This window comes from Paramormyrops kingsleyae, chromosome 9, assembly GCF_048594095.1.
Source record: "Paramormyrops kingsleyae isolate MSU_618 chromosome 9, PKINGS_0.4, whole genome shotgun sequence".
NCBI lineage: Eukaryota > Metazoa > Chordata > Actinopteri > Osteoglossiformes > Mormyridae > Paramormyrops > Paramormyrops kingsleyae.
Genome location: NC_132805.1, coordinates 24,998,856 through 25,011,346, shown reverse-complemented (window position 1 = coordinate 25,011,346; position 12,491 = coordinate 24,998,856). Strand labels below are relative to the sequence as shown.

The following is a 12,491-nucleotide window of genomic DNA, read 5'->3' as shown; positions in this document are numbered from 1 at the left end:
AGGTGCATGTTAATTAATTGATTATGGTTAATTGAACATGCATGGAAAACATTGTTTAAACCCTTTACAAGATCTGTAAAGTTATTTGGATTTTTACAACATTGTTGAAATACACAGTCCTGAAAAAGGGACGTTTCTTTTTTTGCTGAGTATATAAGTTATCCATAGATAAAGTTGCTAAAACAGTCCTATTATGATCAAGGAGAAAAATGTGGTAAATTATTGGTTTGGCCAATTTAGAAAAAGGCAGTCGTACAGGGAAATTAACAGCATCATGACACCTGCAGGTGATGTGACTTCAGAGCCAATAGTGATCAATAACACATTTAGGGATTATTACGAGTCCTTGTATGCATCTGAGTGTTCAAATGATTTGTGAGAGTCAAAATTCTTTTTTAGATCAGTTGAAGTTCCAGACTTAGAAAGGGAACAACAGGAATTGGATTGCGGTTTAACAATGGAGGAATTACCAGAGGCCATTCAAAGTATGCAGAGCGGGAAAGCACCAGGGCCAGACGGCGTTATAAGAGACCTTGCGCCGTAAGAGAGACAGTAGAAATAGACAAGGATTACATAACATTTAATGTGTTCTGAACATATTGTATGAAAAACACAGTTCTAGAGATACAGCTATATTGTCCTTAGACGCATGCCAGGCTTTTGATAGGATTGAGTGGGGCTTCTTTTTTAATGTGCTTCTACGGTGTCACGCCCACAAGGCCGACGCACTCTAGGCAGTTCGACCCCCCTGAGGCAGTTGAATCTCCTGCTGGATGCCCCCAGGGCAGGTTGTATGGTCCCGATCCTCATCGGTCCGCGATAATCAAATGGGTACATTCATCCCATAGCTCCGGGCACCTGAGGGTCTCCGCAACTCAGCGGATGGTGCCACAGAGGTATTGGTGGCCGGGCTGGAGGGCTGAAGTAGAAAGGTACAGTACGTTGCATTATAGGGCAACTCTGTAGTTACAGTATGCTGTATAGTGTTCCACGGTTGGCAACTTTGGTCAGCTGGCCGTCATGAGATCTTCAATTCGAGACAAATCTGCACACACATTTACGTGTATGTATGTTACGTGAATTACATTGTAAATAGTCTGTTCCAACACTTTGATGTAGCTAATTTTAGATTCTTAATGGAATAATACAGATTTGCCATGATTTTTTGCAGGAGCTTGAGAGTCTGAGAGCATGAGAGTCTGAGAGCGTGAGCGTCACGCCAGATGTGTGATTCAGAAACCCTGCAATTAGTTTTTTTTTTCCGTAAACTATTGCCGTTACAATTGCAATATATAAAGTGATATCCATCTTCAGTAATATGGCAGTTTAAGTCTGGTAATGTCCCGCATCATTTGCACTGAATTTGAGGAAATTATTAAAATTGTGCACAACATGAATTCCAACACGAATGTTAAGCCATGCACTGTGGAAAATTTACCTCATTTCAGGGACCAGTATGATGCCCCTGTCACTCTCCTGCACCCTGTCTTCTTTCACAAACATCCTAACTTTCTGGATAGAATCACTAGCACAAACACAACATAAAATAGCGACTAGAGATAAATATGGTGGATTTATTGAAGCACTCCTTAACTAGACTTTCTGCGAGCACTGATCAAGTGCTGAATAATTCAGAGTTTTTGGTAACTGAGTAACTTACTTTGTGGCATTTTACAAATAAATATCAAGTCTGGCCTGTTTTCTGACGGACTTCTTACACATTCTTGTGCCCTGTCAGCAAACACAATGAGATGAATTGTGACTGACACAAACACTATGTACCACTGCGTTGTCAGCGTTGCTATTTGTGCTGTGCTATTAACTAACCAAGCGAGTTGCAGTTTGCACAATCAAATAAGATAATCTTTGTGAAATCTAATTAACCTGATCATTAAATTCCACCATTTCACACAGCCTTTTACTAACTGTTGTTTGTGAAACAAGGCCTTTGGTGAGTTAACATACAAAGCCATACCATCCTTTTCCACCCGTTCTCTATGTTGACTACTTGCTCATGGGTCTGGAAGCGAGTGCCTGCAAACTGGAGCGGGAATTTGGACTAAACCATTTTAATGAAGGGTAGGGGTTCTCGAGGTGGAAACTCAGTAAAAAAAAAAAAAGCTTTATGTGATGAGATATATTAGTCGTAAATATTTTTTGTAAACCAAGCATTTTATTATATAGGATATTATTGAGGAGGATGATCCCCCCCCATCTCAGTGTAAGACAATAGATATGTAATCCAACAATGTGCATGATACTATAGTACTATACTGTATACTTACTGCAATGCTTCATATTACAGTATTTCACTTGCAATTTATAATATGCATTAAATGTACTTTATAGTTACATACTGTACATATAGGCTGTAGCACACACATGTATACATACAGTGTGTGTGTGTATATATATATGCTGTATATATGTATGTATACATTTGTGTGTTGTGTGTTACAGTATATGCACAGTATATGTACTGTTGAAATTGATATATGCCATACAGAAAAAGCAAAACCTTATGCATTTTCTATTATTGTCATCAAAATGTTACTCACCGTTGACGCTGGAAAATATTCAGAGTGCATATTTTATTGACAACATGGCTATGCATTTTCACCATCTTGTTTGTGAACAATGGTGCAAGAACTTGATGGCACTGCAAGCTTATTGCCATAAATATTTCCTTTTGAGGGATAAACTAAGGATTTTGAGAAAGTCCCAGGATTTTGCAAACAATCCATTATATGTTGCTGTTGTACAAATTGCTTTGAGAAATTGATTGTTTTACAAATGTTAAGGATGATTTGAGAAATGTACCAAAGTAACTGAGAAAAGCTGCAATAGCTGACCAAGGACTTCCCCAGCCTCATTCTCACCTTTGTGTGTGTACAGTATGCCTTAAAAAAAGATTACATATGAATGAGCACAGCTACCCTTTTTTAGGTAATTTTGAAAAGCATACCATGGCTATAAGGTACAGTATGTTGTTTGTTTTCAGTATTTATACTTTTAAATGGCAAGTAAATTATTTCAAGATGGTTGCATGTTTTATATATGTCTTTTGTCATCTGCTTATTTCAGTGTGACAAAGGTTTAATGGGACTGTCAGCCAAACCCTGGGGAGCGACTTCATTTTAAAAATCGTGAACCCAATAAGGAAGCAACGCCAATGACTTTTGAAATGGGCCCTGGTAAGAACAAGGCAACGGTTCCTACAGATTCTAGAACATTGCCAAGCATTGAAGGCTTATTTGATTCCATTGCTTTCTTCTCCTGTTTGAGGGCATCAATGCTTTGTTGCATAAGTTCTGATTTCTCATTAAAGTTCTGGCTGAGAAGGTCCTCTTGTTCCTGCAATAACAAACACAGCCCATCATGCTCATGCTCAGTCACCTGACAAACAACATGTGAAAGACAGAAGGAGAGCCCCTGGTCTAGTAGCGTTTAACGTCAATGCGTCTACCTTCAGTTTAGCTGCCAGTACTCTGTCATACTCCTTTGCGGCATTCTGCCCGTCTTCCTCCATTTTCTGCATCAGCTGCTGAGTAAACTCATTGTAACTCTGCTCCTGGTCCTTTAACAGTTTCTCATACATATTATTCATCTCAGTCTCAGTGCGATGCTGCTGCTCAAGGGCCTGAGCCTTTGCCAGTTCAGCTGCAGAAGGGGAAGCAGGACAACAAATACAACATTTGAGGTGCTGTAAGCAAAATATGATTAGATATCATTACATTTGCTATGCATTCCTTATAGTGTAGCAATGAATAAAACCAGCCATCTTTAATTATACAATAATCATGTTACTACATCCCACATCAAAGAAACTTTGCCAATTAAAACTAGCCAACACTGTCGACAATAATTCATTTTGAATATATTATGAAAATGATGGCAATATTCATAACAGACACTTCACCTTGGATCTGGCGCTCAGCTTCAGTGAGAGACTGGTCAGCGGTCAGTATGGAGTCCTGAAAGGCCTTTTTCCCATCCAAATATTTCTTCAGGGCTTCTTCAGCCTGTACGCAGTAATGAGCAGGACATGTGATCGCGGTCAGATAAACTCACTCAATTTCACAACGTTGACTGATCTCAATGGCTACTCCACTGTTACCTGCACCCCTTTGCCAGGTGTTGATCTGTACCGATTGATGAATCTCTGCATGTCAGCACAGAAGGCTTTGTACCCTCCGCTTGACACGTAGTGGCCAGAGCCAAGCTGATCTTCTAGAGGTTGGAAAACATGCTTGATGATGGACTCACAAGCTTTCTTGGATTCTTCAATGTTTTTCCTCAAGATTCCTGCATACATTTCATCCAGACTTAGCTGGAGGAACAAGAAGTACCACATAGTTGGCCATTTAAAAATGATTTTTTGGAGGGGAGAACAACATCTAGTTATTTTAAGACTTTGATGAGGTGTTGCTTAGCCAAACATGGTATGCTATTGGCCAAGTGAACAAATACATGGCTACACTGGAGGGTTACTATAAACACATTAGGACGTTTTACGATGTTTTGAGCTAATGCACTTTAACAGACAGGTTAATACTGTTGTTTTATACCAAAATGAAGATCATTTAAACATCAATTCCTTTGACTGCCTAAGACTTGCATAGTACTTTATATGCATGACCTCAAGCACTGCTTTACACACATTTTTGTAATGAATGGGCTTTACAAGATTCTAGACAAATTTCAGTATTTGTTAATCGTTCATAGCAACTTCAGTCAAATTCATATTGCAGTGAATGTGATTCTACGGAGCCCCCAAAGTCCCATAGAGTGATTTTTTTTTTTTTCTTGTGTGCACAAGTTACGTATCTTGTGTGCACAAGTTAATATTTGTAAGGAACAGGTTAGCTGTGTATAGTTGCCGTATTACGTTTGATAGACCTCTAGGTTAAGTTGCATTTGCAATTTTCAAGAGTTTACTGATTTCTCAAAAATGATTTCATTGACATAATTAGAAGAATTGCTGTGTGTTTGATGTTACTCGCTTGTTTAATCGAATCATTCTCCTAAAAAAAACATTGCTGGCATCAGGGTACAATATGAAAAGATACAGTAGCCTTGCAATGAATATTACTCGAAGGACTAGATGCAACGCTGCTGCGCACTAATTTGGCATTAAGGCTGAGTTACACGTACAGTCCGTGTGAATGGTCGCGACAGAGGTGAAGCGTCATGAACAATACGTTTTTCTTTCACTATCGGTAATCATAGTAAAACAGGTATAAACAGGTTCAATAAATACAATAAACAGGTGTCAGTAATGATGTATTTACTGTACCTGTTTATCATAGTGTATTATTATGATTACCGATAAGGACCGAAGGAAAAGTATTGTTCATGTCACTTCACCTCTGTCGCGACCATTCATACGGACTGTAACTATCTTGTGCGCACAAGATACATAACTTGTGCGCACAAGTTATGTATCTTATGCGCTCAAGTTATGTATCTTGTGCGCACAAGATAAAAAAAATAAAAAATAAAAAATCACTCTATGGGACTTCGGGGGCTCCGTATGATTCAAATATAATAGAAAAACACAAAATATTGTATCAAAACCATTTGTACAGCTACTAGACTCCCATACCAAGAACTTTTGTTGATATTTCTGATCATCATCCTTGAAGGAGCAGTCAATGAGAATCTTCAGTGCCTCCTTCTCTACAACGTGGTGAATTTGTGACAGTTCCTCTTGTGATTCAGTCGGGTAGGCAACCCTCTCCGCCATCTGAGCATTGTAGTGATCTATGGCCTGAACTACTGCTTTGGCATTCTGAATCTGTGCCAAGCTCAGCACTGCATTTTCTAAACAAGGGATCTGGTTGCTGCAGATTGCATCCACATAGATCTTCGCCAGGTTTCCCAACACTAAGGGACAGTCAGCTTGCTTTATTACCATCATCAGGTTCCACTTGGCACACATTTCAAGACAGATGGTCTACAATTTATCCAAGAATGAATGATCATTTGACGAAATGATTCTTATTTTGAATTTCTGTTATGAGAAAACTGAAGCAGAAAGACAATAACACACTGCAAAAGGCAGCAGTAGATGGACTTAATACTCACATGTGCCTGTCACATGGACACCTCCTTTCAGAGTTTTGCTTTCAGCGGTGCTGAAGACATGACAGCAGAACTCCCTGACCTGCTTCACAAAGCTGGGATCCAAGTCTGCGTCAGCAAGTGTATCTAGAATGCGCATTTTTTCTGTCCTTGCAGGACGGTCAAACACAAAGCACTTGCGGGTGGGGAAATAATTCCTAAGGCAGCTGCGAGGCATGTTGTACATCTGGACAGCTTTTGAATGACCTTTCAACAACAAAAAAAAATTGACAGGAAGTTCTGATTACAGTCTTTTTTAGGTTCATTGTATCATGCCATCTCTTAGTTACAGTGTTTTATTTTTCTTCATATTAAAGCAATACCAGTGACTATTTGTGTTGATGTCCTCACCAGGTTTTAGCTTTAACGCATTGTTCAGGTACTCATCAGCGGTAATTGGCTTCCCATCGTGCTCCAGCGTAAGGGTGAAATCTCGGACACTCCATACAAAGGAGGGAAAGACTCGTAAGAACTCAGTAGATTCATCTTCATATTCATCCTGCTGTGATTTCACCTTGATGTGCTCTGTCAGTTCTGTGACATAGCTGTACATGCCAATGTTCAGGAGGAAGCTTCCAGGAAAAAAAGAGACCCTCTGTTTACAAAATTGTCATCTCATTTTACATTCTTTTATTTATTAGCAAATGCTTTTTTCAAGGTGAGATAGAGGTAAGAATCAAAGAGCCAGATCAGCCAGACCCTGGAGCAACTGGGGTTAAGGGCCTTTCACAAGGGCCCAGTGGTGACATCAGAAGGATACTGTAAGCGCTGCAGGGCGTCGTTATCGATGGTTCCCATACTATTATACACCAGCATGCTGCTCAGCAGTACAGCCAGGGAAAATATCCATGTGTCATTTTTCTGATCTCCCTGAGAAGAGAAAATTTGGGTTGGGAGAAGACATAAAATATTTGTGGACAATAGAGACTATATGGGGGACAGCTGCTCGACCCGGGGGGGCGGGGTGGAAAGTGAATGTCCCTTTCTGTAAATTTTGGCCACCAAATCAAACCAATCATTCTAGTCATTCAGAAAAATCTGGCCAGGTGCTCAGGTACCCTAAGCCCTCCCATGTGCCTGTTTATTACATTCAGTGTTATGTTGAACAGCATATTCAACCTTAAATTAAATGCTGAAACAGAACAAGTAGCCCTTCTGATCACCTTCTCCACGTCGCCCAGCCCCTCGGTGTCCAGGAGCACCAGAGTGTGGTCCTTTTTAACAGGGTGAGGTACACACCACATCCAGATGCCCTTAGTTTTGGACTGTATGGTGGCTCCCAGGGCAAATCCTGATACAAACAAAATGACTCATGAGGATGGTTAAGACAAACAAGCTGATTGGACAATTCTGCACTAACACAAATCATTACTACTGAAATAGATGTGGAGACATGTGCTATATGGTTAACACCTTTTGAGACACGGGACACCCTCACCATTCCTCTTTCCAGCCAGCTGGTTCATGAGGTAAGACTTGCCAGTGCGATAGAGTCCTACCACTGCCACAACCACAACTCGCTGTCCGATTTGCTCCAGGATCTGGAGTGCTTTAGGCTGGACGCACAGCTTGCCATCCTTGCCATTTTCAATCAGACATATCGGTTCCGCCATGGAGAATCCAGCCATTATGCTGCAAGCAGACGTGCATGTGAAACAGTGAGGTGTAATCGTTGGCACAATTGAACTGGCACGTTCCATGGATATAACATACAGTACATCACTTGTCCTGTAGTTAAACATTGCAGTTCTTGCGCTAATTTCTGGTGTTCTTAATGCTTGCTTTGTTTATAAAAATGAAAAGCGATACATTTTTTAAAAAGAAGGATTGAATTTGGGTAATGTGGGGGGTAGCAACCCTGAAGGCATAGGATGTGAGATGATGGTGACTGTTCACGGGTTCAGATCCCTGAAGTTGTTTATTTTCCCTGAGTGCATGAGTTCAGTTTACCTTGGGGTACTACCACTGTCCAACAACATGCAGTTAGGGGAAATTGAGTTTCTAAATTGTCTGTTGTCTCATAGAGTGTTTCCTCCTATGATGGACTGGCATCTCATCCAGGGTGTACCCCTGGAATAGGCTGCTAGGGCCCTGTACTAGTTAAGCATTTGAAAGATGAGATTTTGAATATAGTATGTGTGTATGTTGTCATATATCTCCTATATCAACGCCTATACGTTGTGATACCAAACATGTAAATATAAATAATTGCATGTGCTTAGGGCGGCATGGTGGTGCAGTGGTTAGCACTGTTGCCTCACACCTCTGGGACCTGGGTCTCCGCTTGGGTCACATGTGTGTGGAGTTTGCATGTTCTCCCCATGTCGTCATGGGGTTTCCTCCTGGTACTCCGGTTTCCCTCCAAAGACATGCTGAGGCTAATTGGAGTTGCTAAATTGCCCTTAGGGGTGCATGTGTGAGTGAATGGTGTGTGAGTGTGCCCATGATGGGCTGGCCCCCCATCCAGGGTTGTTCCCTGCCTCTTGCCCATTGCTTCTGGGATAGGCTCCGGGTGACCCAATAGGATAAGTGGGTTGGACGATGGATGGATGTATGTGCTTAAGTATGAATTGCCTGAACTATACACAATACACCTAATCTGCATTTTACAATTTTTCTCAATTGCTTTGGAGCATTTCTCAAATGACGGTTAATATTTGCAAAACAACAAGTGTATTCCCCTCATCATAATGTCACTTTTGCATAACAGAAAATCATTTCTCATCGTTTTACACAAATTTCCAAAGGTTTTAGAAGATGTATTCAAATGGTTTTGCCCAGTTTTCATCATTTGGCACAGTTTTCAGTTGCTTAAATTTAACTGCATATGTACAGTATGTGATCCTCCTGTTAGTCACTGCATGCAAAACAGTTAACCAAGCTTTCAAAACGATTTAAAGATATATTCAAAAAATTGCAGTGATACGGCATTGTTGTGTTGTGTGTGTGTGTGTATATGATTTTGTTGTTCTTGTATTGCTATTTTGCTGTTTTGATACAGAGTTGTGTGCTGGCGTTTTTGTTTGCTATTGTACTGTATCTTAAGATCTGAAGAAGTTACATGTGCATGAGAGTGGTTTCTCTTGCCAGTGGAGTTTACATACTGTAATCCAGAGCCTTGAAATGTTGAAACTGCTGTCATTCAGATGAACAAGTATCAGTTTGCTAAAGAAAAATGATCGGTCAGTGACAATGACAAAGTGGGAGCTCAGGAGCAGACTTACACTGACATACTTACACTGGCATTATGATAATACATCTAAGCATTATGACTCATGGTTAAAACGATGCAGATTGTACTTTTCATTTTAGCACTGACTAATTCATTGGTGGAATTATTTGCTTTTCAGACATAGGCTAATTGTTTTGGGTAAGTTACAGGCTTTTGTATTGTACATTTCGTATGTCAAATTACTTTTGAATGCTCATTGTATACCTGGCAAAATGGCGGCACACACACATGCAGCAACTCACACCTCTCCACTTTGGTGCGCTTTTTGTATGTTTTTGTTTGTATGTCTCACCTACAGCCGTCAAGATCTTGTAACAACAGAAATACAGTGGAATCAGGCAATTATATGTGAATTTTTGCATTGTACCAGAGGAGATATCCAGCACCCCAGGCTCTTTGCGAATTGTTGTTGGCTCCTGCAGGCTTTGGAGGTGGAGAGGACACAGAAAGTAAAAGCACGGCAAGCGCGGTGTGGTATGCGTGCTAGACTAAGGAGACAACCACACAAACCACTGCTACTTAGCATTTTTCTCAGCAGCCAACAAAATGGGTGAACTGAATCTTCAGATCTCCGCGAACAAATGCATACAAGACTGTTGTATTTTGCTAATTACAAAGACATAGCATCACTCTGTCAGGGTCAGCACCTGTTTTGTCCCAGTCTTGTGTCTTCTCCCCATTTGGCCAGTAGATATCGCTGGTCATCCTGTCTTTCCCCATTGTCTTAGTCTGTAGTGTCTCCTCTCCTCCCCGTTGGCCGCATGGCTCAATGAATTGAGTATGTGGCTACCTGCTAACTCCTTTGTTGTGTGTTTGAATCTTACTTCCTCTATTTTTGTATTTTGTTCCGTAGTGTATCAGATGTTCTAGTTTCTTTGTCTTGTGATTTGTATTTGGTTTTGGTTTCATGCTTTGTGCCTGTGCTTGTGTTTTTTACCTGTCTGTTATTCCCCTAGTGTACATTCTGTTTCCTTGTTTCTGTCAGTGTCTTAGTTTCCCCCTCTCAGTCCCTTGATTTAATTATTAGTTTAATCTGTGGCCTGTTTTCCCAACCCTTGTTAATTAGTCTCACCTGCCCTGTGTCAGTCTTGTTACCCCTCAGTATTTAAGTCCCTGCCTCAGTTCAGTTCCCCAGTGGTTCATTGTATGAAATGTATGTTGCTGTTTGCTAAGCGTAGTATTTCTAGTGTATTGCATAAGGTGTATATCTTGTCTTAGTGCATGGTACTAGTGATGGCAAAACGAAGCTTTTCAAAGCACTGAAGCTTCCTTTTCAAGTGTGTTGAAAAACGGTTCAGTACTCGAAGCCTTTCGAATTGGTGACCATTAGTGACACCAAGTGGTCAAATAAGGAAATAACACTTCATTTTGAGCGAGTGCAGTGAATCTCAATATTTATAAATTGGCAAAAATTCTAATGGTCTGTAGTGCGTCGTGAACATTAATGACCTGGTGAAATTGAATGTGAATTCTTGTGGACTGGGAAACCATTGACTTAACTGGGAAGGGGTGCTTGTGTAATGGAAGAGGGCCATTAGTCTACAGATTTTGAACAGCATTTGTTCAACAGTGCGGGGGCTAAGTTGGTTACGTTTTTTATTCACCACTTCTCCTGCTTTGGAGAATACCCACTCACATGGAACGGAGGACGCTGGAGTGCATAAAAACTTTACTGCAAGTTCGTATAAGTGTGGATACACAGCCTGGTGCATATCCCAGAACCTCAAATGGTCTTCAGTATGTGGTATATTGGGGTCACTGAGGTTCGCGCCTCATTTTCACTTTCCTGAAGCAGTCACGTGGTTGAGCGCAGAACGAAGCTTTGGATCACCATGGTCACGTGTTTAGGGTAGAAAAGAAGAAGCATCAAAGTTCTGCTTCAGAACGCACTGTATCGTTTTTTTTGACAGATGCCTCGGAGCTTCGGTGTCAAGCTTAACATCACTACATGGTACCCTGGTGTTTATTTGTTTCCTGCCTGCCTGCCTACTCCTTGTTGCCCCAGTCATTTGTAATTAGTCTTTGTTTTTCCCCTTTTACTTTTGACCCCTCCTGGTCCATTTTGTTTTGTAGTCTTCTTAGTGTGTTCAACTTTGTTTAATAAACCCCTGTGTTCCTATTAGCCGCCAGTAGGTCATCCAACTTCCTGCTTGCCTGCACCATGCAACGTCCTTGCGCCAAATCCGCCCGGATCCTTGACAGACTCACTTATCTCGGATCTAGCTATTGAGCTTGCAGACTGCACGTTTTTTTTGCTGGGACAGAAACAAAGACTCCAGTAAGAGCAATTGAGGGGGACTCTGCATTTATATACATAACAAATGGAGTACTCCTACTGAAATCTTAGACAAACACTTCTTTTGATTTGGAATATCTCACTGTTAAATGCGGACCTTTTTACCTTGCATGTGAGTTTACCATTGCTATATTCACAGCTGTTTAAATTCCACTGAACGCTAATGATAACACAGCTTAGGCTACCTACTCAGTCCTATAAATTCACAACAGAACACCTATCCAGAAGCAGCCCATATTACTGTTGGTGACTTTTACCATGCAGATTGAAAAGCAGTTCTCCTTAAGTTTCATCAACATGGCAGCTGTGTTACCATGGGTAGAAGAACATTTGATTAAGTTTACTCAAACATCAAAAACGGATTCAGGTCACCACCACTACCTCACTTAGGTTGATCAAACCACTTACCCATACTTCTAAACCCAGCATACACTCCCCTGAGGAGAAAAGCTCAAACCACCACAAACACTGTTAGGACATGGCCTGAAGGAGGTTCCTCACAACTGTGGGATTGCTTTGAAAGAACAAATCGGAACACTTATGAAAATCAACTGTACTCTGCTACATAAAGAATTGTGTTGACATTGTCACAGTTGAAAAACACATCTGGATGTACCCCAATCAGAAACTTTGAGTGAAAAAATGTGCTAAAATGCTCCTCAAGGAACGTTACTCCTCCTTCAGGTCCAGCAATAGAGCTCCACATAGTATTGCTAGAGCTAACCTGAAGAAAGGCAGCGGAGAGGTTAAACTGGCCTACAAGAGGAAGATTGAGGATCACCTCTCCAACAACAACCCAAGGAGGATGTGACAGAGCATCCAGCAAATAAGTAAGTGTCA

At 40.9% G+C, this 12,491-nt stretch overlaps 1 protein-coding gene and 1 long non-coding RNA gene across 6 annotated transcripts in view; one reads left to right on the top strand and one right to left on the bottom strand.

Moving 5' to 3' along the window:
* Positions 1–433: 433 nt before the first annotated feature.
* Positions 434–3,272, top strand: LOC140592675 (uncharacterized). The gene is made up of 3 exons (XR_011993071.1): positions 434–540; positions 849–932; positions 3,085–3,272. It is a non-coding gene; the product is annotated as an uncharacterized lncRNA (long non-coding RNA).
* The window catches only part of LOC111840413 (guanylate-binding protein 2-like), a 16,249-nt gene continuing 5,911 nt past the window's right edge, over positions 2,154–12,491 (bottom strand). For 4 of the 5 annotated variants that reach the window (XM_023805203.2, XM_023805204.2, XM_072716618.1 and 1 more), the window contains exons 2-11: positions 7,562–7,755; positions 7,287–7,414; positions 6,884–6,993; positions 6,475–6,668; positions 6,088–6,330; positions 5,606–5,886; positions 4,118–4,330; positions 3,920–4,022; positions 3,467–3,660; positions 2,154–3,354 (exon numbers count right to left, since the gene is read on the bottom strand). In XM_023805203.2, coding sequence (XP_023660971.2) covers positions 3,133–3,354; positions 3,467–3,660; positions 3,920–4,022; positions 4,118–4,330; positions 5,606–5,886; positions 6,088–6,330; positions 6,475–6,668; positions 6,884–6,993; positions 7,287–7,414; positions 7,562–7,755 — 1,882 coding nt within the window. In that variant the 3' untranslated portion in view covers positions 2,154–3,132. Of the gene's footprint in view, positions 3,355–3,466; positions 3,661–3,919; positions 4,023–4,117; positions 4,331–5,605; positions 5,887–6,087; positions 6,331–6,474; positions 6,669–6,883; positions 6,994–7,286; positions 7,415–7,561; positions 7,756–8,386; positions 9,220–12,491 lie in introns of those variants that run through there. The other variant, XM_072716617.1, reaches the window with a different exon arrangement.